General features: G+C 40.2%; 1 protein-coding gene across 1 annotated transcript in view; it reads left to right on the top strand.

Moving 5' to 3' along the window:
• The window catches only part of pacrg (PARK2 co-regulated), a 159,050-nt gene that overhangs the window by 19,131 nt on the left and 113,421 nt on the right, over nucleotides 1-26,498 (top strand). Inside the window, exon 2 of the mRNA XM_086154719.1 lies at nucleotides 4,306-4,440. Within this exon, the coding sequence (XP_086010845.1) occupies nucleotides 4,306-4,440 (135 nt within the window). The remainder of the gene's footprint in view (nucleotides 1-4,305; nucleotides 4,441-26,498) is intronic.

Genomic DNA, 26,498 nt, shown 5'->3' with positions numbered 1-26,498 from the left:
GCCCCTGCCAGACATCTATCAGAGGTATTCACGGGTGTTTTGGGGTGATGGTAAGGACCGAAAGAGATGGAGAGATGAGAGAGCTGAAGCTTGAGGCCGTGGCAGGGTGATGGATCACCTACTTGCTGCTGCAGCTCTGCCATGCTGAACTCACCCTCAGAATTGATGAGCCACACCTCTTGTCTCTCCATCTCTCTCTTCCTTTTGTATCAACTCTTCAGTGTCCTGGATACTTTAACTCAATTTTTGGGTTACCCACACTGTTTGACTCTAATATTCTCTTGAACAGTTTCATCCCGTCTTTATGTTTCTCTGTCTCTCTATCCGACCTCTTACTGTATTTTTGTTCTGCCTCTGTCTTTCTTTTCTCCTCTTTCAGTCTTTCATTCTTTCTTCCCTTGTGGATTTTGATGGCCACACCTAGTTTATGTGTCAACACAACACAGGAGACCCATGGAAGTGCACTCCTAATGTGCTCAGAGGAAGCATCTCTGTTTCTCAGAGTGACACCTTTTATAAATGACAGAACCATGAGGCCTTGCTGGTGTTCAATCACCTCTGCAGGGACTCGCCGATGGAGAGCTGCGTGTGTGTGGTGCCGTTTTTTGCCCACAGTGAGTACATGTTTGTGTGTTATTGGCTCTTTGGGCCCTGCAGCAGCCAGGTTTACGGTGGAGCTAGTTGGAGTGGACAACAGCATTAGTGAGGAAACAGATCTGGAGGCAGAGTGAAGGTGAAGGAGAGAAATGACAGCCTAGAGCTCATCTGACCAGCTCTGCCTTGTTATGACTCCCTGATGTGTGCACCAGAGGCACACAAAACAGACTCTTCCTCCCTTTATTGCCTTACACCACCTCTATCTGTTCTGTCGCCTCACAGGCTTGCTTTATGGGTTCCACTGAGAAGCAGGATTGTATCTGCTAAGGTTTATGTTTTATGCCCCCCTTTTCAGCCTTTTTTTTTTGCTGTGTGTGTGCATTAAGAAAAGCAATCAGAACTAGCGTGAACTTTGGATCACACATGAATATTCTGCACTGCATGGAGGTTCTTTTCAAGTGGCCACAAAGATGGTTATGACCACTCTCAGCAATAGACACCATAACATAATTAGATTGTGTTCAAATTGAATATAAGCAATATTATGCAAAATATGCCATATTCATAGCTTAAACTAACAGTTCAACATCTTTGATGACACTTACTTATGAACTCGAATAGCACCGCTTTTCTTGCCTCTCCAGGCTCTGAACATTAGCTCATACATATCATTTGAACTAACAGTGTCTTCTTCAGCAGCTTGAGTGCTGCTTCCAGGTGCCAAAGGCCGGCTCACAAAGTATAGATCAGTACATGATATCTATAGAGGAGGGTAAAAATTTAAATTGAAAAAAATACAATCTTATCTACTGCTAGTCGTGCTCTCAGTGTATTTGTCTTCATTATGCACCTGCTTAGGTTTTAGTTCATCAGTTGTTTAATAAGGTCATGTAAGCAGGCCAAAGGGCTGTTATATTGACAAATATAAAAACCAAACATGTGATATTGTAGTGCCCCTTTGTGTAACTTACAAGTGTTGTATTTCAGCAAAGAAGTAAGAACCTTGATCACAAAGTAAGAGGCATAAGGGCACATTAAAGGTTCACTTTCAATGCAATATCTGTTTTTCTCCACCAGGTCAGGAAGAACTCAGAAATGTATTTGCATTTGAGGAAATTCTTGTTGCATTTGATGCTGTAGAAGTTACAGTTTTAAGTTATAACTGTATATAACTGTACTGTTATAACTGCACTCTGGCAACACTTAAATTCAAAGCTTTGATTGTATGTACTGTGTTTTACCGCACAAAGGCACTGCTACTAATACTGCTTACTAACCCATATGATAACAGATTTGAAGACTGAAAATGAAATGCTTCTCATGATGTGTTCACAAGTTAATGTAGCTTCCATGGACACCTAAGAGGGCATACTAGTTTTTGTAAGCTATTGTAAAAATTCGCTTTGGGCTTAATCGGTCATAATGTTTTCAATGAAGTGGCAATAATGATCCAAAATGTGGTCATTTTACACTGCCAGGGCTGCCAGTCCAAAGGATGTTTTTGTTCCTGTACAGATATCAAGAATATATGACACGTTGGATGCGTGAAAATATACCTTCCTCTGTGTATGTTTGCTTTTCTTTTGACACCATAACTGTGGATAAAGCAGGGACATAGCTGTTAAGCTTGCAATGCCGTAGTCATGAACATGGGCCATAGAAGTGACTGCAGCGTCATCATTCCTGACCATAAAAGCTACTCAGCCAGTCAATGCAGTCTGAGTTCATTCTCTCCTTCCTGTCCAGTCTGAGCTATTTTTAGCTTCCCTTTTGCAGCGTGGCTCAACTGCCATTGTAGCTACCTGGATGAGGGCTTTGTCACTCCTGCAGGCTGGAGCAGCAGCACTGATCTTACAAGATTTACAGCTTCCGGTTTTCACAGCCATAGCTACAAAACAACACCTGGAGTGAAAATATATTTCAGACAGACAAAACAAGAAGGAGGACAGAAAACTGACACATTTTTTGCACAGACACTGCGTAAATTTGCCTTATATACAGGAAAATAAGGGACATTTTAGATCTGCATTTCAGTAGAAACACAGTAAAGTCGTATGATTTTTTTTTTACGGTTAAAATATTCATTGATAAAATAATAGGCTAAATGTACTAACAAATGGCATTGCGTTCCTATATCAATTTATATACTGTGGTTGACATTCACATTGTGCTCCTGTAATTGCCAAAGTAAAGTTAAAAGATGATGATGGGAATAGTTGTTCTGATTGATTAGTTTGGCTAATAGCGCAGAGTGCTTTCTCTAATGTTTTGAATGCACTGGGGAAATTTGTCCAGATAACTGTATGTATAAAAACGGAATTTCAAAAATTGTTCATCTTAATTCTGCATACTATTATTCGGTCGGCTCTCATGTGGTGAACAAAAGTTCCAAAGAAAATTGTTTGAAATGACTGAATTGACATTCATACAGTTTTAATGCAGTTGGACACTCATCCCGATTATCCAACTACATTAAAACTGCTACATAATGGTTTCTCTTCTCTTAGTGTCACTCCTGAGCTAAACTATGAAGGCACAGACTACATGTTACATGTAACTTTGATCTGTCTTTCATCATTCTGGTAGCGGTGTTGCTGAGCTATATTTGGGGTTCTTGAAATAAATATATGGATACAAAAATTTATTCTTCTATTTTTTGACTGGGTATTATTCAGCAAATGCATATCTAGTAAATTATACACATATAAAGTATTCTGGCATTAGCTTGTACCAGGGTAATAAAGGGTAATAAAACCACAAATGCTTTAAGTTATTTAGACTGTCCTACCAAATACAAGGCATTGCTTCTTGGCTCTGTTGCCACCACCGCTGCTGCTGCTGCTGCTGCTGCTGCTGCTGCTGCTCTAGCAAAATTTCTTCTCAATGGGTGGTAATCTGAAGATTAATGACAGCGACACATCTGCCAGTCATGTGGCAGCATGACACAGATGGCACTGGATGCACACAAGGGACGGAGACAGGGAAAAGATTGCCTTCACCGTTCTGTCATTCAGCCCCTACAACATGCTGTTTTATGTTTTCAATCATATAAATCCAAAGTCCTTAAGTATATGAGCAGCTTCTACTTGATTTGGGCTATCTCACCATTTGGTCCCAAGTGAGGTTCTAGCTTTTTTTTCATATTCACCTTATTTGAGTTTGGCTTCTTGCAGTTAATTTTGTATTATTGGTCTTGTTGAGGCTCTTGAATGAATGTCCTTTTCCCAAACACATGCCCTTGTTTTTGTATTTAACACAATACAACTTTTTTTTTAAACAGTATTTATTTTGTCACTAAAGAATGATTAAAAAGTTTCACATTTCCACAGTTTTCTTTTTCTGCCCTAATGCCTTGCCTTGACCTACATTTACAGTATGGAAATTGGGCACACATGCATGCGCACGCAAACACACACACACACACACACACACACACACACACACACACACACACACACACACACACACACACACACACACACACACACACACCACAAACCCCATACCAGTCAATTTCCTTTAATAGAGAAACAGGCATATGTCTTTTTGAATTACTCCTTCGAATAATCCGCTTCAGGTGATTCTAGTGTGAACAAAACAATCAATTCTGCTTTTAGAAAACAACGCTCTCTGTGTCTATGCCTTGCGTTTATGTCTTTATTTCAGTCATTTATCTTGTTTTTTATGTTCTCCTTTCCGTTTGTTCAGGTGATTGGGCCTCCACCTGCAGGTGCTTTCCAGGAGCGCCCTTCCAAACCAACAATGTTCCGTAAGTTTTATGAGCGCGGGGAGTTCCCTATGGCATTGGAGCATGACACCAAAGGAAATCGCATCGCTTGGAAGGTACTGTATAGTATAAAACTGTGATAAGTTTGATCAATGTTTTGTGTTGGATGCTTAACTTGCTATCAGGGGTTACAACCTTAACTGTAAACCTATCGGGGTCCAATTAAAAACTTCCAAGGAAGAATCATTAAAACTCTGGCAGAGGCACATCCAGGCACTTTTACTTTGCATAACTGTGAAGATGTACTTTTCCTTGTACAAACCGTACTGAACATCCATTCTCACAAAATTATGGTGTGTAACACCGAAGAAAGGGTTTATTTGTCAATTATTGTCATTATCAACTTTAGTGCTGCAGTTGATGACCGCATCTTTAACATTTCTGAGGTCCAGTGTGGGATGTTATCCTGTAGGAGGCAGTGTAGATTAGCTCACTTGAAAGCTTCACCTCAGTAACATTACAAATATCAGAATCCATCACAAACTCAATAGGAACTCATTGCAGGCACAGCAAAAACACAGGGAGTCATTTCATATGCATTTGTGTCTACTGTTTGTGCAGTTCAAAGCACAGGCCTCCACTGAACCATTAGGCTTCAGAATGGTACAGTGTGTGTGGATTCACTCTCCTAATCACCATATTGCTTTATTTCATCTTCAGCTATGCTGACAGCTATTCCATAACTTCTTAACTGCCGTGCAGCACCACCGTTAATGATATTTATTCATCGTAAGCCACGATAAATGAATCAAACAAATTATAACCTTTTTCCACCCATTTTCATACTTCAAAGAGAGGAGGAAAAGGTGGGAGCGTGACTTTCTCACTAGCCGTCTGAAAACACTGTAAAACCATCTCGCTTTGCATGAATTATTTATGTAGAATGTTGAAATGATATTTGCATTAAAAACAGAAAAAAAATATATTTTCTGCATCACACGTGAAAAATAACTCAGCAAATAGAATCCGGTGTATAAAATTGCTGCTGTCATATCCAGAATGGCTCTTTTACTTATCGATTTCCACCAACATACATGTTAGGTTATTCAAATTTTTCCCAAAAGGACTTTACTACATCAGTTATTTTTGCGGGTTTTCACCTTGAACAACTGTTGAATGTTTTTAAAGCATTTTTGCTGATCTCTTGATCGGTATCTCCCTTCTAAGATTCGTTTTTCCTTCAAATAAATATCAACTGTTTGTATAAAGGAGCCCAGGTAGAGGTGCCTCATACTTGCGCTGTGCATCTTGTGTGTGGCAATCTATGTCGTCATGGTGTAACAGAAAGTGTAGACATGATTGCAGTAAGTTGAGAGGGGCTGCTGTGTGTTTGTACTGAGCTGCCCTTGGGGCATGGGTTCAAGACAGCAGCTCTGGATCAATCCCAGTCTGAGAGCTCAGCCCCTTAGCAAATAAAGTCTAGAGAAAGTGAGACGGAGAGATTCTTTTAGAAAAAAAAAAATAGTGTGTTGATTTAGTTTGTGGGCTGAGTACTCAAGCATACGGAGTGTGTTTTGCGTGCGTATCAGTGTCAGTATCAGTTTAATGTCTGTATTGATTGATATGAGGTCAGGTAAAGAGTTCAGCTGCCCTCTTCCAAAGATGCTGCCTGCATGTTTGCGTTAACTCTGCAGCAAGCGACCAATATGGCCCCCAAATTGACCATGAAATAGAAAAACAAGCTGCATATTTTGGTAAACAAGTCAGTCAAATTACTATTCGCATTTCCTCTACAGGTGTATTTTCTTTGTACCTCATTCAACTTCCATGGCCTTTCCCCCTCGTCACAACAGGGAGCTGCTACATGAGTTCATGGGTACTCATTGAATCACGTTCTCTATGTCATTAACATTTGTTTTCTCCACAGCCTTGGCACATCGTTGCCTAGACTGGGATAAAATATGTTTTAATCATGGCAGCGATGACTTTCCTGTAAAGAACAACATAGGTTCAGTTTAAGCAAGCCACATGCTCGAGCTTGTCGCTCAACCTACATTAGCTGAGATTGGCTTGCATTGATGACATCCAAATGTTTCTGTCCCCACACTGAATTGACTCAGCCCTACTCTAAGGTTGGTCTAAGTTTAACTGACACTCCAACTTCCTTAAACCAATACTTCCTGCTTTAGCTCGGATCAAGGATGCATATTAGTGTGAAGAATAATAGCAGTATCAACCTACTGTAGTTTAACCTGAAGAAGACGCGGTTTCTGTGTTCCTTAACATTGGGTTAGGTTAACATTGACCAGCTTGTCTGTAGGCTTCTAATTACTAAATATGAATTTTATGCCAAAGAATAAATGAGATTTTTTTTTTGGGAGGGGGCCTTGGGCTGACTGTGGAGTGGCAATAACTGCTACATTTATGATCAAGTCTTGAATACTTCATGATAGGAGTTTGCCATCAATTCACAAATCCGCTTACAGTTGCAAAACAAAACAGGACAAAATCTATTTTACTCAAACAGCACACTGTACATTACTGTACATCCAAACTGTCGTGCAGCATTAATCCGTCTGACCTTACTCTTTCTTTTCTTACTCTGATGGACTTGCATGGTCTTAGGGCCGTCGATGGAACGACAATATTCGAATCCATGAAACACTTTGCTCTCCTGAAAAATAATAAGAATGGCCAGAAAATCTGCACACATGATTTTAGTGTAACATGAAAGCAAAGGCCAGCTTTACCTGATGCTGAGCCAGCAGGTCATTCTTTTCAGTATCTGTTGTTGTTTGTTTTGTTTTACTTGCTATTATTGCCTAGCACAAAAGCACTTTTGGATGGCCATTACGCTGTGTTCTCCTGTGAGCAAATGGCAGTTTTGGAGTTGTTGTGGGAATGTTGATTTAAGCTGCCCTTTTCCCCACATTTTCTTTCAGCATTTTTCCATGCTGTCTGAGCCCTTTAAATATTGATGAAGCATCCTATAACCATAATTACAGGGGGCATTTTTTTTGTGCATTCATTGTCCTTGTGCTGCCATCCCTCCTGAAGGTTTTTCATGTATACTGACAGTATAGAAACTGGATCGGATACTGCCCCTTCTGCCATTGCTCACACTTAATTAGTATCAGTTATTTACCATTTACCATACATTAGTTCCAAACTAAGTTGTCCTTACCCATTTGTTGTTATTTCTAAAATTCTGTGTTTGCAGCACTTAATCCATATACCAGCAAAGTCAAGATCAAATATTTATTTAACATCAGTATAAGAAAATCGGTATTTTATTGACTAAAAATTCCAAGTGTTGTTACCCTCTGACCAAAACTGGCATTACAATTGGGTGCAGTCAGAACTTCGATGTAGTCTGCTGCACCCATTGCAAACAACATGGTGTTATACGGCGTGTGTACAATTCAAGTACTGAACTAAATTGATTAGTTTGAGTGCAAGACAGCAGAAAGTATATTTGAACTTCGCAACAATGTTTAGTTTCTAAATACAGAGTGCAGAAAATATGTCAGCAGACATAGTATCCTTGTTATTATTTATCTTGAGATGCAATCTTTACTTGGGTTTTAGTTTTGGATTTGTCAATATATAAAAGAAATAAGATATCATGGATATCTTAATACATTCTTTGAAGAGCAAGACAATATTCCTGACCATTGAATGTGAAACTTGCATTTAACTGCAACCTTGACCAGTTTCTCTTTGGGATTTGCTGATCTTCAAATAATCCTTTTTATGTGAAAATATTACATACTGATGTGTTTTATGTATATTTCCTAAACACTGCATTTCTAAAATGATGTTACCTTAAAAATATATCTGTCATAATTTAAAAGCATCTTCCCTCATTAAACTCCCTGAGCTATATTTTTAATATTCATGGCCATTAGTATATTTTTGAGCCAGTCTGAGATGCATATTTTGCAAATAATAATAAAAAAGAGAAATAAAATAAAACCAGAAACACTGTTGCTTATATGCTATTTAGTCTTACCAAGATAATTTGCATTTCAACTCTGATCAGGTTATCATTGCGTTTCAGCTCTTTTTGGATCCTTGTCAGCTGTTGCCTTCTCTTTAAGTCCAATTTGTAGCTGACAGTTTCTTCACAAGTGTCTCAGAAACACCAACTTATAAATAATTGCTGGATGTTTAAATCTATGAATTCCAGGACATACGTTGGATCTAAAGAAAAACCACGCGGATTCTAATTTTAGATGAAAAAATAAACACTTTTTTCACTGTGTTTTGTTACATTTTTTAAAACATACTTGAGCTTCATGAAATTACTAATCAAAAAACATCCTTTTCAGACCCTCTTTCTTATTTAGACGGCCTCCTTTGATAGCTAATTCATGGCATCCACCCTCAGGGGAATTAATCACTAAATCAGTGTTTGGCAGAAAATCTTGGTCATTAGTTGGAGACGATCACGCCATAAAAAAATGGAAATGTTGAGGATGAGCAGCTATTGCTCGTGTAGTGCTGGGATGTCCACCCCTGTTGCAAAAGATAATCAAACCCTTACTTCCTTTTCAAAGGTATGTATGCTCCCTCCATATATACTATAGTAAGAAAACCAGTGGGGGCCATTTATCATCTCAAGTCTTTCTCCAGTGCAGGGTGAAGAGCTCCAAGTTAAGATAGAATGGATGAAAGCTCTGGTATAGCTCCATCGTGCTACTGTGATTCACTATCCCTGTTGGTCTGGAGAGAGATCAGTTCAGAGCTGTACAGTAACTCACAGTTGCCTCTTAAGAAACTAAGATGCATTACAAGACGAGGCTTCCTGATAGCTTCTCTCAAAAAATGATCCTCTTACAAATCACACCCTGACACTAACAATAGTATGAAAGAGGAAAGACCTGAATAAATATGTAATTAATACAAAATTTGGATTAGTATCATGAAACTGTTGATTTACTTTGTTACTGAAAGGTTACTTTTACCTATGTCTGAATTGTGGCGTTTTTTTTTTGCACTACGTGTGCATCCGTAGTAAGTGTTTAAGTCTATATGTTCAGTGGGAATGCAAGTGAACTAAATGCCAAGGGCAAGTGGAAAAAGGGAAGGTTGTATCTGAGAGGTAATTTGGCTCTCCAGAGGTAAAAGCCTCAGCTGTAATGGCGTGCTCAGGTAAAAGCTTTATATGTATGGGGAACATGTGCGGCAGATAGATAAGAGAGACGAGCGAGTTCCTATGTGTATTTGTATGTCTGTGTATCTCCGAGTCTTTGTGTCAGTGTATATGTCTGTGTGTATGCACATTTGGCCCTGCTATAATGTAGAAGCCAAAGCCCTGGAACTGTACTGTCATCTACTGCGGTCCCCAGTGCAAAAAAGTTAGACAGGCAGAAGAATACAGATAGATAGATGGATAGATATGGAGCGAGACAGACAGACTAACAGACAGAGTGAAATCCACAGGGACTCAGCAATCAGGAGACATGGCAGTCGCTTGGTTCTCAGTTATAATGGATGAGTTGAGGTCTTCCCCTGTTCCGTGTGAGGCTTGGTCCGTCTCCCCTCTACATTTTGTTCCGTTGTACTATTCAGGCTAACAGACAAGCATCACCAAAACCCGTATAGAAGCGCACACACATTCAACTCACATACGCACCTTCTGAACGGTCTTGTTTATTTCATTTCATTGATCGCCTATCTGCTTTATCTTGTCGCTTGATCTCCTGTTCGTCCCGGTGTCTCCTGTACGCTCCAGGTTGTTGTTTTGTCAGCTTTATAAATCCTGATTGTCTGCTTCTGCGGGCATTCTTGCTGTCATGTCGCCCCTCCTCTATGCTCCTGGTTTATGTTCTTTATCTACTCCCTGTTGTCCTTTAAAGGGGTCTGTCTGGGGGCAGAAGGCAAACGACATTTTATAAAAATATCAATGCAAACCTGATTTCTGCACACCCTCCACCGTCCCACCAGCCTCAGTTGGCAGAAGGGGTGCAGAGGTGGGGGGAGTGGAGGGCAATCAATTAATCTGATCAAGCGCTTTAGGAAATGGAGAGCGTAAGCGCTCCTAGGGGATGGATATCCATCTCCTTGGGATGATTGAATTACGCACAGAGTAAGAGTTGGAGAGGAGGGAGGGCTAGAGAAATGAGGTGGTTAGGGTGACAAAGGATGAGGGAGCATGTGCTTTGGAAACACAGCAAGAGTGCATGTGCTTGATGTGGGTGAGTGAAATATAGAAAGAAAGCAAATGAAAAAGACTGGGGTAAAAGAGAGATGGGGTCATTGCAAAAGCAGCGGTGGAGAAGAGTCTTATTTCTCTCCCTCGTTTCCCCATCAGACAATTTACATTTTTATGTGTCATACCTTGTGGCTGATAACCCCTTCTTTTGACAGCTATATTACAAGGCATGGGTACATCATTTGGCTATGGTGTCACTTCACAGCTGAGTGCATCTCTGAATGAATTTATCACTTATTTAGAGGAACAGTTTTTTGTCTACTGCAAGGTTGTAGATCTCAAACTCTCACCTGAGCTCATAATCCAAGTGCCTACATGACCAGGAATCAGTTTGATCGGAATATGAATTGTGGAAAGCATCGGTAATGTAGTGATGTACATGGCAGCTCCTCGAACAGTGAGACAAGATGATAGATGTGGCAGAATTGGGAAAAATGTCTGTAACATTCATTTTTATGTAAATTATCTTGCCTGTAAACACAGTGAGCAATATATGATTATTAGAATGATGGAGTGCCATCACATAAGCAAAATAAATGATAGAATGAGACCAAAAAGCATGATTTCAGCCATTCTAGTGCTGTGCAGATACTTTGTAGTTGAAGATCTACTTGCTGTGTGGATATTAAGCGCTTGTTCACGGTCATAAAACATAGTTCTATGCATATTGCAATTAGTTGCCACCAAAATAGGAGTTCTGAATTCTATGCCCATACATTGTCGTACAGTAAGAACAAATGCCGCTAAAATAGTGTGCATTTTAGACAGCTCTTTCACAGAAGTGCCTCATCAAGTGAATTATTTTGTTTTGAAAGCTTTATGCTATAATGCATTATTCAGCTAAGAACCACACTTTTGCTTTTGAATACTAGACTTGCAGAAAATGACCTTCTCCTCTACTTCTGTTGAATGCATACCACAGCTTCTCTCCTACTCCATGTGAATGATTTCTTATCTGCTGTGAGCACTAGAGCTTTGTCAGGGAACCTTTGAATAGACAGAGTAAAATGGGGTTAACCATGCGTTTTCTCCAGCTCCCTGGCTGAAAGCTGGATACTCCGGGGTTTGGGGTGGGGGTGGGGGGTAGTTCTGTGTCATCAGGAAAAAGATGAAACACAATAAGAGGAGAGAATATGAACAAGCCCCCCTGGGATTTGGCTGAGGAGAGAGAAGAGAAAAAGAGGGAGTTTAGGTTAGAGTAGTGGAAAAAACACCAGGCATCCTCACTGAAAAAAGAAGGAAGTCGAAAGAACGGCCTCCAACACTGGCTTACCATCGTGGCCTGTATAGGCCACCTCCCTGGAGGGAGTGAATTGTCGGCTGACTGCTGGGAACAAGACCGATGAGCTGCGCCACTGTCCATGCTGCCGTTGTAATGGCAGAAATGGAGGGATTGTTGGAACGGAGGCACCCAGCAGAGAGAGCTTGTCAACAGATCTTGAACCGCTACACCGCCTGCTGCCCTCAGCAGTTATTCATAGCAGACGAACACCGCATGAGGCTAATGATGGTTGTTTAGCCTGTGGGCCTTCCACTCTTGCTGTGGCATGAAACAATAGCAAAAAAAAAAAAAAAAAGATTGTTTGGAGATAATGGAGTATTATTGAAGAAACTTTTATTTCAAAAGACAACTTTCAACCTGGATCAATATATGATTGTTCACTATTTTAGTCTTGTCTTTTGGAACAAAGTGATTCAACTATAATATGCAGCTCACATGTCCAGCAATTGCTATATTTATCTTGAAAGTTTCCATACTCAATGCAGTCTTCCATGACAAGTGTTCTGCAGCACTATAGCACCTCCCCCTCTGGTCTCCAATCTTGAATCACCCCTCTGGACACCCTGTTAATCTCAGCTGCCGCTCCAGGCATACGCGTGTCCAAACTCAGCTAGGACCCCACACAGTTGGCTACCTTGCAGATGGAAACACGGGACTCTGGGTAGCTGGAGGTAAAAGAGGGAGAGCAAAGTGATAAATGACATCACATTGAAGAGAAGGAAGGGGACTGTGAAAGGAGCAGGGTGGCCACCAAATTAGACAGAGACAGAGGACAGACAGACAGGGACATGGGTTGTCTGCCAAAGCTACAAATCAGCTGCACCCCTTCCACCCACAAAATAAGCCAGAGATCTATTGATTGGCACTCGAATTTGCTAGCGGGCTCCAACTCAAAATGGAGCCTTTAATTAACTTAATGGACCTGCTGCAGCTGTGTGTGAGCCAGTGAAAGAGGAATAGAAATAGATAGACGGCAGTTGCAGTGCTAGAGCCAGCATAACGAATAAGTGGGGTTAACTGCGGACCACTTCCACTATCAGTCAGAATGGACGGTGGTGACACAAGAAGAGAGACTGAGGTGAGAGAGAGAGATAGCTAATGTGTTTTGAGCTCTTTGCTACATTCAGCTGCTGTTTGCTATGATAAACAAACAGCACACTGATGTGTGTTCTTTCCACTGATCTTGCAGCAACAGAATCAAATTGACACCAAATGCTTGTTCGGCTTGCCTGTTTTGTTGATTTGAATGTTCATTTCTTAAAGGGCAGTCAAACTTTGTTCTACTAAAAGATCAGTCGCCAGCACACACAAAATGGCAAAGTCCCTATAAACCAGACCTGGTTCCGAGCACTGAAGTCTACACTTTTCCTCTCAGCTTACTCTTCCCTCTCCAATTCACCATTCTCATTCTTGTCCACTCATCCATTCTGTCAAAGGTTAATTGGATTGGAAATGATTCGATTCATTCTGGATGTTAATGCCGTTATCATGCTTTTGTTTGAAAAAAGGAAAGAAAAGCTACCACCCCTGCACATACACATGCACTTAAGCCTAATTTGAAATAAAGGAAAAAAGAAAAAAATGCAATTTAATCTTTTTTTTTTTACTCTTGCTCAGGCTTGTCCCCACAAGTCTTTTACTTTAAATTATGGCAGAATTTCATTACCTTGAAAGCTTTTCTGCCTCCTCCCCCTGCTCCCCTTCCTGTCTCCAATACTTTGAATGGATCAGGACTAATGTCTTTCTTGTAACCTCAAGGTCGGAATATTTGGATCCATAGAAGTGCTCAAGGGTCCCTGTGATTAATGCACTGTACAAAGAACCATGGAATAATGTGGTGGCTGATGGCTGCAGATGCCCTAACCCCCCCCCCCCCCCCCCCCCCCACACACACACACACACACACACACGCACAGACACACCACACACACACACAGACATACACACACATCCACAGGAGGCAAATGAAGGTGGGGGCCGCTCTCCTGATTCTCCCAAGTATTGCAAAACCATGCTCACTGGTGCAAAGGGCTTTACGGTATTCTCTCTGCCATAGGTTACGTGCTTACATGCACTGGGTTGGTTGGACAAAAATACCCATCCAGCTCCATATAGAATGACGGATTTACATTAGAGTGCCATCATTCTCTGTTGAATTCTTTCAAATAAAAAAGGTTTACTAGTTTGTCTGCACAAGTATTTTCCGTGTATTCATACCTGTTAGTGTTCCTTCTCACATATCTGTTCATATAACTCTAGATGCCAAAGAGAACTGTTTTCCCAGTTCTGGTATCTACAATGAAACAGCGAGTGCCTAATTATGGCCATTGCTTGATGTTTTTGCTCAAAATAATCCAAAATGTCTGGTAAACGTGTAAAGGTCTATGTTTTTGTGATTGTCTTTCGGAGGTCCCTGCTATAGCTGCTATTTAAACTTTACAGGCCTCCATTGATCATGGAGACAAGGCCTTTATCCTGAAAGTGTTTGTTGAGCTGCAGATGCTGTCTCCACATTTGTTAATTTTTTACATTTGTTTCAATGAACCTAATCAATAGTTAATTGAGTTTGAAGTGTAGTCAGAGAGAAGAGAAACTTCACAAAGTTTTCAGAATTTGATTTGTTCCCAGGATTTTTTTCATTATCCCTCATGCTCTTAAAGGTTTATTTGACATACATTATAAAGATTCAATATTATTCAATATCATTCTCCAAAATAAAAAACTTTTTTTCCCTACTTTTGGAAGTAATATCCTTTTGTCATCCTTTCCTTACCCTTTGTCTCTATCAAGCTTTCATAAAGGGTTATCCCCTACTGCTACTTGCATCCTGCCTGGATTTTAAATTGGTTGGCTTTTCATAGCAACCCATTAGCTTCCAGGCTAATAGCAGAGCAGAAGCGTATTGCCTTTCTTTTCCAGTGATGTGCAGCACCAGCACAGAATGGATAATCTTCCGCAGTTTATTCAAAAAATCACACCTGGCTAAGCTGCTGGGTTCAGTGGCCACCACTTCCACCTCCTCAGCTGTCTGAGGTGAGCCCTACTGTGGTGAGAATTGTGCAAGCTACTAAATGAACTATGACTGCAGTGGAACTTTGCTGTGATTGGCTTTTGACGAGGTCGTCTTGAGCAAGACACTGAGCCTGCAGCTGCTCACAATGATCTGGTTGGGGTCTTGCATGGTCACTCTGCCATTCTCATGTGGGAAAATTTGATCCAGTTTTTAGTTTTGAATCCGAGATGTAAGTGCTATAAAAGTGGAGACCATTTACCATGATTGATCCAGCCACTGAATTTAGAACCTGGAATTTTAGAAAATGCCCAGATACTGTATCTCTCTTTCAGCAGAGGAGGGTCTCAGCCTTCAATTGACAAACACAGCTCTGATAAAAAAGCACATAGACTAAGGAAAGGGAAAGCTAAGAAAAGATGGCCTTTTTTTTCAAGATGGCGCTGGAAAATGGCAGCCTGTCGCAGCAGCTCCTAGTATCATTTATTATATCTCTTTATTTTCTTGAGTTATTTATTTACCTGGCCACTCATCTTTTGCGGTTTGGACTATATTCCATTTCTCCGTTGCACTGTGTTGTTTGCCACAGTGTTACCCCTGTCAATACTGAGGAAAATTATAAAATACACCTGGGAGGAACTTCTCCAAATACTCAGGTATCAATCACAGTCCATGGTGAAGAGGTGGAGATAGTGGACTCCTACAAGTACCTTGGAGTCCAAATCAACAACAAACTGGACTGGTCACACAACACTGATGCACTCGTAAGGAAGGGTTAGAGCAGAATCTTCTTCCTGAGGAGACTGAGGTTGTTTGGCGTCTGTAGCGGGCTCCTCAAGATCTTTGACCAGTCTTTGGTAGATAGCGGACTCTTCTTCGGTATAGTGTACTGGTGGGGGGGGGGTGCCAGGACTGGTGAGGTCAATAGGCACATTAAGATAGTGAGCAAAGCCTGCTCGCTGGTGGAACTGAACCTGGACCATCTTCCATCGGTGGCATTTAGGGGGATGAAGGACAAACTGGGAGCTATCCTGGACAATCTCTCCTAACCCCTGTGGCGGATGTGCAGCTCCTTCAGCCAATGGTTCATCCCACCCCGGTGCAGAATCGAATGCTCCAGATACTCCTTTGTGCTCACGGCCATCGGACTGTACAACAGCAGTCTGGAAGACACACACCTCAGACCGGCCTGAGTGCATCTGTGCTGCTTCTGCAGTTTCACTACCTTACCCCCTTCACTATCTCACCCATTCACATCATGCCTGAATTCTGTTGTCTTTCTTATCCTTGTTTGTCCCAGCCTGCACACATCCTGCCTATTTTTGTTTATTCATTTTACTCGTTGCTATTGTCACCCTATTTTTGTTGTCATTTAGTTCTGGTTGTGCATTTTTCACCCCCACTGTTCCTTTATGTTGTCGATCTTTATCCTGGATGTTGTTGCTGTTGTTGTTGTTGTTGCTGCTGTTTATTTATTGGTGTATGTCTTGCTATTTCATTTATATTCATAGTTATTTGACTTTTTTGACGTTTTTTTTAACATAGCTGTTACGCTGCTGTGACAAAAGAATTTCCTCTATAAGGATCAATAAAGCTTATCTTATCTTATCGTATCTTATCTTATCTTTCAGTATCAAAATATTTAAGTGGGCTATGTGTGATACATCAGAGAAGGAGAGCTTAAAAGATATATCCCATAGGTTACTGCTCAGTGTTTTAGTTTTATCTACACACATAAAGTAACAATGGTTCTGAGCAGCAGTGAACTCATGGCCATTTTCTGACTCAAAGTTGTTGACTAGAATGCACTCCTATTGGTTGTCTCTGGAAGGCAGATTCAAAAGAGTTCTCTGAAGTCCAGTAACTTTATTTTGCAATGCACATTAATAGAAAATCTATTTGCATAAAATTATCGAACCAAAACTGTCTGTTTTGTTTGTGCTGAAACTGTTGAAAAGAGACAGACAACTGTTATCGATATCATGCCGACTGCATTTCTTTAAAAAAAGTGATTCCTATGCATATTTTTTCTTATCTCAGTTGACTAATTTATTTTACTGGTTGCTTATGAAATTTAATTTAGCCCCTTTAAGGGGACTTATATTAGATGCTATTGAACTAGTAAGCTAGCCTACTTAGCTCTTGGTCTATTTATATGGCAGGGATTATCAAGATTGCTTGTACAAAGAAGACCATTTTTTATTGAGACTCTGTAACTGTCTGTTGTCATTCTCCTGTTGGTGAGTGTTTAATTCAGGTAGCTTAATTGAATTTTAAGTATTAATTCATAATCAATGCAAGTTTACATTTAGTGTGTTCTTATTGATTGATTCTCCAAATTATGTCAAAGTGATTTGCACCAGAAAGAGAGGCTCTTTTTATCTGTTCTCAGGATAATATCTACTTTCACACTCAGGTTCTTCCATTTGTTTGAACTGCCTTTTTTTAATGTATGCCCGTCTGGTTTCTACCTGTCATCCCATATGTGCTCTCTGCATGCTAAATTGAGCCCCCAATGTACCTTACAGACAGCCAAGGAAGATTTCAAGGTCAGTAAAATCTCTAATTGTGAAAGCTCACAAGCGAATGCTTCTGCATAAAAAAAAAAAAAAAACAAAACAACGTGCCATTGTTAGATTTATGGAGAACTGATGACAATCACTCTTTGTATTATGGACTAAATCGAAAAAGCATATTGTACTTTTGCCATTTTTGGCACTTTTATTTCGACAGTTAATTATATCAAACCATATATGGTGCCTGAAATTTAAAACAAGAAGTGTTTGGGGATTGAATTACTTAGTTTTTTGAGAAAGAATCTGAACAGCACCAGTTGTAATTTCTTTCAGAAAATTCCTTTAAGGGGAGAAAGTGTCACTGTGAGAACTCTTTGGTTGCAACATGAGATTCAGTGTAATGAGTTATGTCTTTCAAAAGCCTTTTCTCACGAAATAGTTTGCATACATTCATATAAAAAGACATATAATAAATATTGGAAGTTAATGGATCCTCCTATTAATTGTTATGCTTTGCTATCTATATGTGGAAGTCTTGAGTGAAGGAAAAGTATGTTGGAGTGGTGCAGGACATGTATGACAGCTGTGAGACAGTGGTGAGGTGTCCTGTAGGTGTAACAGAGGAGTTCAAGGTGAATGTGGTACTCCATCAAGGATCAGTTCCGGGCCCCTTCTTATTTGCTATGGCTATGGACAGGCTGAGAGATCAGGTAAGACAGGAATCATCATGGACTATGATGTTTGCAGATTAAATTGTGAGTGTAGTGAAAGCGGAGAACAGGTGGAGGAGAGATGGAAGTATGTCCTGGAAAGGAATGTTTAGCCCTGGCAAGAAAGAATATATGAACGTGAATGAGAGGGACCTAACTCGATTGGTGAGGTCACAGGGAGCAGAGACAAAGAAGGTGGAGGTTTTTAAATACAGAAGGTCAATGGAGCAATTGGGGCTGTGGGAAAGAAGTGAGGAAACTTGAGAAAGCTGATTGGGGCAGATGGTGAAAAAATCAACAGCTCACTATGTACATTTGAACAAAATAAAAGTCGATCCCCATAAACCAGAATATTTGAACAGCTTTGCTATATATATGTATATATGTATATACACACACACACACACACACAGTATATATGAATGGGGGTCATTACAGTATACCCACCACTGTAATGGTGCCATCAGTGCAAGGTATTCTAATCATTGATGGTCTTGCCTTTCATACATAAACACTGTCAATACCTGAGGCATCGGGTCCAGCTTAAGACCTGTGTTGCATTGTACAAGTAGTTGTTCACCATGGGAGTTTTTCTGTTTCTGACATTGGGGGGCAAATTGTGCAGAAGGCAGGACATGGGCTGACTGCTGAGATGCAGAGATCTCAGGGTTTTGTGTACAGAAACCAGATCCAAAGTTCCCTAATCCCATTTTTCCTTCATTCAGCTATTTTTGCCATCACAAGTTGCTCATGGTTGATGTATCTCGTAATAGTGAAGCTTCTTGAGCAAGTTTTAATTTTACTCAAGTCACATGATAAACACATCAGTGCACAGACAATCAGTGAAAATCCTCTTTTTGCTAGTCGATTGGAGTTAATGCAGACATAGGACAAGGGAAAATGGCTGGCTTATGAATGTCTGTCTGATTTTTGATCTGACATTTGCTTCCAGGCATACAGATCCACCAGCTAAAGCCTTGTTAATGTCAGATTTCTTGTGCATTTCTAAAAGAGGAGCTTATGAAACTTACCTCCAAAGCAGCAGTTCACCTTAAAGAAAACCAGTGCTTGACTGTTCCTCAAGACTCACTTCTGATATTGCTTGACAAATATATATTTACTGTAGTGTATCATTTTTGTACATGTGTGTAAATGTGTTTGAATGATTATATAGAAGCCCCACCTGAGGACTCTGTCCAGTCTTTCTTGCTTCAAAGGGAGAATCCACCTCCTCAATTTTGTTCTGATTTTCTACTTTAACCTGTATGCGTGCCATTGTTAACTGACAGATGTGTCAATGACTAATCTGCCTCGGTATTTGACCACCACAACTTGTATTGGCTTTGGTGTTTCCTTATCGCACCTCTGTCTCCAGCCTGTCACTGATAACAGGGAGGGAGTAGAAGAAGGTGTATGTGTGGGGAAGCTAGTGGTGAAAAAAGGTAAGAAAAAGAGAAGGGTGAGAAAAATAGAGGAAGAGAAACCTTGTTGTCTTATTTCTGGCATACGCTGGGCAGCATTGGAGCATTCATCGATCCCACTTAAGATATGTCCCTGTTTTGTTTGTTTTATACATGACGTATAGTGCAGACACGCGCACACACACAGAAGCATCTTGCCAGTATTTCTCAGTGTAAGGAGGAAGGTTTTGTAATTTGTGTTCAGATGGATGAGCAATAGAAATGGCAAGCAGCGTGGTGCCAGTTGTGACTCCAATTTCAATCTAGGCCTGACCTGACCTAGCAGTATTGCTAAATCTGCCTTGTTACATGACGGGTGCTCTGGCTCACCTCGCCTCACTGAGACAACCTCTGGCTGCAATCTGGGTGTCTTTGTCAGCTCAGAGCAGTCTGGCCCACAGAATTGCTGAGGTTGTGGATTTTCTTCTCCTCCCTCACTCAATCTCTACCCCCTCCTTTCCTTCCCTACATCCACAGATCAGCATTTTTTTATTTGCTGTCACCTATTAACACTTCCATGTATCAGATTTTTTTCACCCGTGGGATTAGAGAGGAACAGGAAACCCCTCGGATCATTCCTTACTGGCAATTAGAAGCCCACAGATGTTTCACTGTATCCCACTCAATGACCGGCTACAAATTAATAGAGGACATACAAGAAATGAAAGAAATCAACAACATGTTCAAGGGGACTGACGAGAACAAGGAGAGTATGACATACAGTACATACAAGGCTTTTATTAAGTGAGCTTTTAAATGTATGAGTGGGTGGTAATTCAGCTGCTCTTTAGTCTTATGAGGATCTTTCTCAATTACCCTAATGAGGCAGAGTGACCGTCTTTCTAGAAAGGCTAAGGGAGGCCAGGAATCCTGTGAGGCAACACAAGACAGGTGGGAAAGCAAGGTCCTCATTTTGTGTGTGAGTGTGTGTGTATGGCGGGGGGGGGCAATCTACGTGTGGATGTCATGTGAAGTTAAATAGAGCATGCCGGCTTCCCATGAGCCACTGTTAGCTAGCTGTCTGACACATAGTGACCTACAATACTACAGTGCACATCACTTTCTCATCTGAGCTGTCCGGAAATGGCAGTTAACCCCAACCTGCCCTGAACCTTGACCCTCCCATAACTAATACATAGATTCAATAAAGACTAGCATGGAGAATGTCACTATATGTAAGCCCATGCCTCCCTGTGAACCCTGGCTGGTAGAGACCGTAAATGAAGCGTGTGAGCTGGAAAGTCTTATGGTTGTAACAACATACAGTATATAATGGTGGAATGTGGTTGTTGAAAACTTCATTATTTCTCCTCTGCAATACCATGGGCTTGCTGATTTCTGACATGGTGTAATTGAGCCCATCTCTATTCTTGATATTACTATTATGCTTAGCAGACTGTACCACTGTGAAAGCTATCGGCACAGTGTCATCATCACCATTACCCTCATGTATCCAGCATTCCCCTTCACATGACATTTCATTAGCAATTCAATACACAGCTACTCAACACCCTCTGGCCTCTTAGGAATACATGTCAGTTAAAGAGCAATGGGCCTCACAATTATTGTGTTATTCATATAAACCTTTCCTATAATGTATTTACCTCCCCTGAAACATTGTATTCTCTTAACTGTATTATTTTCTCTTGTATCAATTATTATTACTGATGTTATGCTCTAAATGTAAGACTCAAGAATGCATTATTGATCTGTGGATGCTCAAACAGTATCACAATACACATATACCACAATACCCCATTGTGATACAGTACTAGCATGATCCAATAAAACCAAACATACTGACTGCTTGACTAGTTGGCTTGCCAGCTGCTCTTTTTTTGTTTGTTTCATACAATGCCGCTTTCATTGTGACAGAGCTAGACATGGTTCTTGAAAGCAGTAATATTCCTGACAGTCATTTATATCTTGTTGACAAAACAGACTGATTGAGTGAAATATGGCATAATATGGGTTCCATATTACTCTGAAGGCATGTCCATGGACACCGCCAAAACTATTTGAACGGCACCCCTTCCTGTGAAATAAAACATCTTGCCAAAACATGCCAAGACCAATTATAACTAATATACTGTTGTAAATGTGAAATCATCATCAAATAACATAAACTTGTGTGTAGGATTACCTCGTACAATTAAAAAGCTTCATTTGTATGGAGGGCTCGGATAAATTGCATACAGTGGTGTTTGCATTAGTTTGTGGGATAACACAACCAAACAAAACAAGGGTTAGGATGTATGTGTCATTGTCATTGTTCAAATACCAGAGAGTATCATCATTTCATGAATAAGGGTATCCAAATTGATTAACAATATAAGTAAAAATAAAGGCCTCCTGCTCTATCCATTTGACTGTTAAGTGCAATAGTTGTGGGAGATTTAAGTGTAGGTCAAAATACCATTTTGAATTCAGTATTGTTGAGCTGTAGAGATTTCCTGAATTTTCATTATATTCTGCAAAATCAGGAAAATAGTCTTGCTACCTCTATTTCCAATATTCCTATAGATAAACCCAAATCCTCACCCATTCACACGTGTCATGCCCTAAATCTGTTGTCTATTTTTATCCACATTGGTCTCACTCCATTTACATCCTGTTTATTTTTGTCAATGCTATTGTCACTCTGTTTATTTTCTTAGCCTTGTGGTTGTCATTTTAGTTGCCTATTCTCACCCTTGTTGTCTTTTTTTTCCCATTCTGTTGTCTATTCTTGTCCTTGATGTTGCTGTTGTTCACGCTGCTGTCTACTTATTTGTGGATGTCTGTTGCTATCTTTAAATTGTCTTCTAATTGCCTCTCTATATATTATATTCATATTTATTGATACTATAACTGCTACGTCGCTGTCACAAAATAAGTTTTCTTCTCTTCTCTTCTCTTATCTTATCTCATCTTTTCTTATTTCAATCCTGCTCATACAATTTTCATCAAATCCGAAACCCCAATGATGCATTCTCAGAATAATCATACTTTAAAATTCTGTCTCTTGGATCTGACCGATACCAATGTTAATTGTTGCATTAATTTCAGTCAGCTATTCAGTAAGGCATTTTCTTTGGATTGATTTGGCTAGGTCTTTCTTTTTTCCTTTTGTTTTGTTTTCTAACCGTTTTTATGTATTCACTGTTTTTTCATCCCGATCGTGTGTTATCATGAGACCAAAGCCATCATTGCAAACCACATCTCTGCTTATAAATTCAATGGCTATGGAAAAAAAAGCAGAAATCTTTTGTCTGTCTTTCTGAGCTACTGAGTGAAATATGATACATAGGCCTCACATACACTATATGGCCAAAAGTACTTGCTCACCTGCCTTGACTCGCATATGAACTTAAGTGACATCCCATTCGTGATCCGTAGAGTTTAATATGACGTCGGCCCACTCTTTGCGATTTGAACAATTTTAACTCTTCTGGGAAGGCTGTACACAAGGTTCAGGAGTGTGTTTATGGGAATTTTCGACCATTCCTCCAGAAGCGCATTTGTGAGGTCACACACTAATGTTGGACAAGAAGACCTGGCTCTGAGTCTCCGCTCTAATTCATTCCAAAAGTATTCTATCAGGTTTAGGTCAGGACGCTGTGCAGGCCAGTCAAGTTCATTCTCACCAGACTCTGTCATCCATGTCCATGAGCGAATACTTTTGGCTATACAACATATGTCTAAACTGAAAAAGCACATTGGATTTACTCAAATCTTCTCTCTCTCTCCTCACTATTTCTTTCACAATGTCAATCATACAAATTAAGAGGTCTCCAGTCGGACACTCCTAGTGGTCTCTCTGAATGACTCTTTGTAAAAAAGCAAAACAAAAACAAAAGAACAGAAAGAAAACAAAAATGATTTATCGCAGGATTCATTTCAATCTATTAGTCTCTGGGAAGTTTCTCCAGGATACGGCTTTTCTAAATGGTTGGACCCTCTTGCTGCTTACCAGAATGCTCCTCCTATTATTAGTGAGATAGAAAAAAGTTGTCTTCTCATGCCAGAGATGATTTAACTCATTGCTATTATGTTGGACTTTGAATTGAAATACAGCTGGCAGATCTTGGGTTTAGGTTTGAAAATGTCAATAGCCAGTGCCACGTCTCCCTTGTCAGCCTTGACGGAAGACCAATGAGTAGCCAGACTGCTATTTGTCTTCCTGAGTGAGTTTTCTAATAACCATAATGGCTGTGGCAATAAATTACTACCAGCCTGTCACACAGAACACAGTGCAGCATTTAAATATAACAAAAAGCCTGTATCCCCCCTCCCCCCATTTTATCCACAATTTTATTTTTGAAACTTAGTTACTCCTTCATTCCCCGAAGGAGCACTTTAAGCTAATAGTAAATTGCCCACTCCAGTGGCATAGCATAGTATCTCACTCGTAATGTACAGAGAATCCTTGACTCTCCTTTCCTCCATCACTAGAACTGGATATTTTGCACGTCTTTGGCACTTCTGCAATGTGAAGCCATCCGGACTGTATAAACGCTTAACTGTTTGAATTATGCAGCAATGTCCTAACTGGACTGGCCAACTTTGATGGATTCCCAATTAGGTGAGATAACAGATTAATCCTGAAAAATGATTGGAATAAGATGTCATCTTACCCTTGACCTCATCATCATCTGGCCATACTTGACGTGTTTTTCCATCTCCCGGTAAAGAAGTTGACTGCGGTCAGTCTGTGAGATGAGCAAGTGCTGTAGTTAGAGCAGCAGGAGAATATTTGTTCCTGTCTTGCCTTTCGGTGGCAGCAGTTTGCAAGTGGGCTGCCCACGGAGTGTTGCCATCCTGCCATTTATCAGACAGGGTGCAATTTCCCGGTCATCTGTTTCCATCTATAACTGTAGGCGAGGGAAAAATGATGAATGATGGTTCCTCAAATGTGCCCCCCACATAAAGGACATTACTGTAAGACATGACACGCAATATTCAAATTCTCACTGGAGATGCCCAGGTTTACAGGGTAAGGTAGGTGAGAGCATATTTTTAGGAGATTGTCTAAAATGTCAGCTTTGTTGTATCTTGCTGTCCTCAGCCCGTTATTGTGGCACAAACTTTTTTTTTAAACCTGAGGGAGACCCTGATGAATGCCTGGCTATGTAGTGTCTCTGTGTAGCCTATTAGGCTAGAATTATGTGAACAGGAAGTTAACTTTGAACAAACATGAACAAACTATCGGACATTTTAATACATTTTTTAATGATAGCCTTTTATGTAAATATAACCTTGTACTAAAGTGATGTATTCTCCGTTATAATAAAATGCCAAAGGATGCATTTTTGGTGGGAACCCTCCAAGGAGGTTGGCTGTTATTCCACAAATATTTCTGTGTGTCTAAGAAACAAACGCAGTGGCGACACCCATGTTAGCAAGACATCCGTTTAGAGGTTTCAACCTGAAGAAGAAGAAGGCAAGTTGTGTACATGCCAAACTTAAATTCAGATCACAGACAGATAATCTACTGTTAATACTATCAAGCACTCAACCAGAACCTTGGCAAAAAATGGTAAAGCTAACAAGCAAACCTGTCATAATGGACTGTATTTGATGTAAAGTCTGACATTAGGTCTTGGGTTTTATTGATTTCTTTCACAAAGGCCTTGGATAATAGATGACATGTGACACATTGCTATTCATTTTCAGTTTGATTTCCTTTGTAACACTAAGGACGTCATTTGTCGATTTTGTTTTTTTGACGTGTGAAGCTTATGAAAAGTTTTTTTAATGAAAGGAATATTTCAAACATAATTTGTTTATGCTCTGTATTTGGCTGTAGTTGTGGGGAAGACAGAATATTCATGTGATTGGAGAATAATGCATCTCTTTATCCATGTTTTCTTCCTGTGAGTTATTTCACAGCAGGTTCAGCAAACTCTTACAATGACATTTAATACCCATAAGTAAATGCAATAGGAGCAGGGCCCACTAAAACCTGGTTGTTCCCAGCTCCCACCCTTGTGAAAAATACCACAGCGGAGTGCTTTTCGTCTTCAGATGCCCTCTATTTACAATTGACGCACTTCTCAGTCATGTGGGGTTCTGGTGAACTTTTTGATAACGGACCTGTGGTGTAAAGATGGATGGAGTATGGTGTGCCTCAGGGAAGTTGTGTCATGCAAAAAAAGGCTGCACTGCATGAAAGATTTGCCTGTTAGCAAGAAGCGTGAAATTCCAGTCATTTTTACCTTGTGTCCTTATTGCATGATTGTGTGAAAGAGAGGCATAGAAAGATGTTATTACAGATTGAAATTCTACTTTGAAACAGGTCTGCTTCGGCAATGTGCAATTTATAATGCGCTCTTAATTCACTGCTATTCTAGCAGTTGCTATCAAGGCCCATCCCAGCAAAGCACCACAATAAAAGAATACCAGCAATGCACAGCTGTGGTGCATGATAAGCATGCAAGTCTGCTTCCAAAACTTGGCATATCAAACTCTCCCATCTATTCATTTACCAAAACCAATTATTTTTTCAATCCAAAGTTGCACCTGATACCTCCCCCATCTGACTGATGCAGCAGGGACAGAGGAAAGAGGAGCAGTGACTTGTATGGCCATTGTTCCTCTGAAAGTGGGAGAAGAGCTCTGTTATTTGTAATCATAAATTGACATGCTTTACTGTAATGGGATGGTGCATTTTGCATGTAAGGAGAGGTAGGTATTATGGTGTTATTACTGGTACTGAGACAATGCAGCAGCTCTGTCTTTCTATGCTGTTTCTGTGACAGTGAGGTGTTTCCTTTCAAAAGAGTCAAATGTATCCTCTTTCTGTTCGTCTAAATGGAGCCACAGTTGTTCATTTGAGTCCTTAGATCTGATTTGACATACGATTGATTATGATATCAAAGCTTCACACCAATATCTTGTAGACAATCATCACCAGGAGTAAAGATATAAACAAACTGATACCCCCTCCTTTTTTTCCACTATGTTTTCCATCATAGACACTGCTTGGCACTGGACCTAC

The sequence above is a fragment of the Fistularia commersonii genome, chromosome 1 (genome assembly GCF_037954325.1).
Source record: "Fistularia commersonii isolate RoL2024-O1a breed Wild chromosome 1, RoL_Fcom_v1.0, whole genome shotgun sequence".
Lineage (NCBI taxonomy): Eukaryota > Metazoa > Chordata > Actinopteri > Syngnathiformes > Fistulariidae > Fistularia > Fistularia commersonii.
The sequence above is the reverse complement of the archived record's forward strand: the minus strand, read 5'-3'. Positions and strand labels throughout refer to the sequence as shown.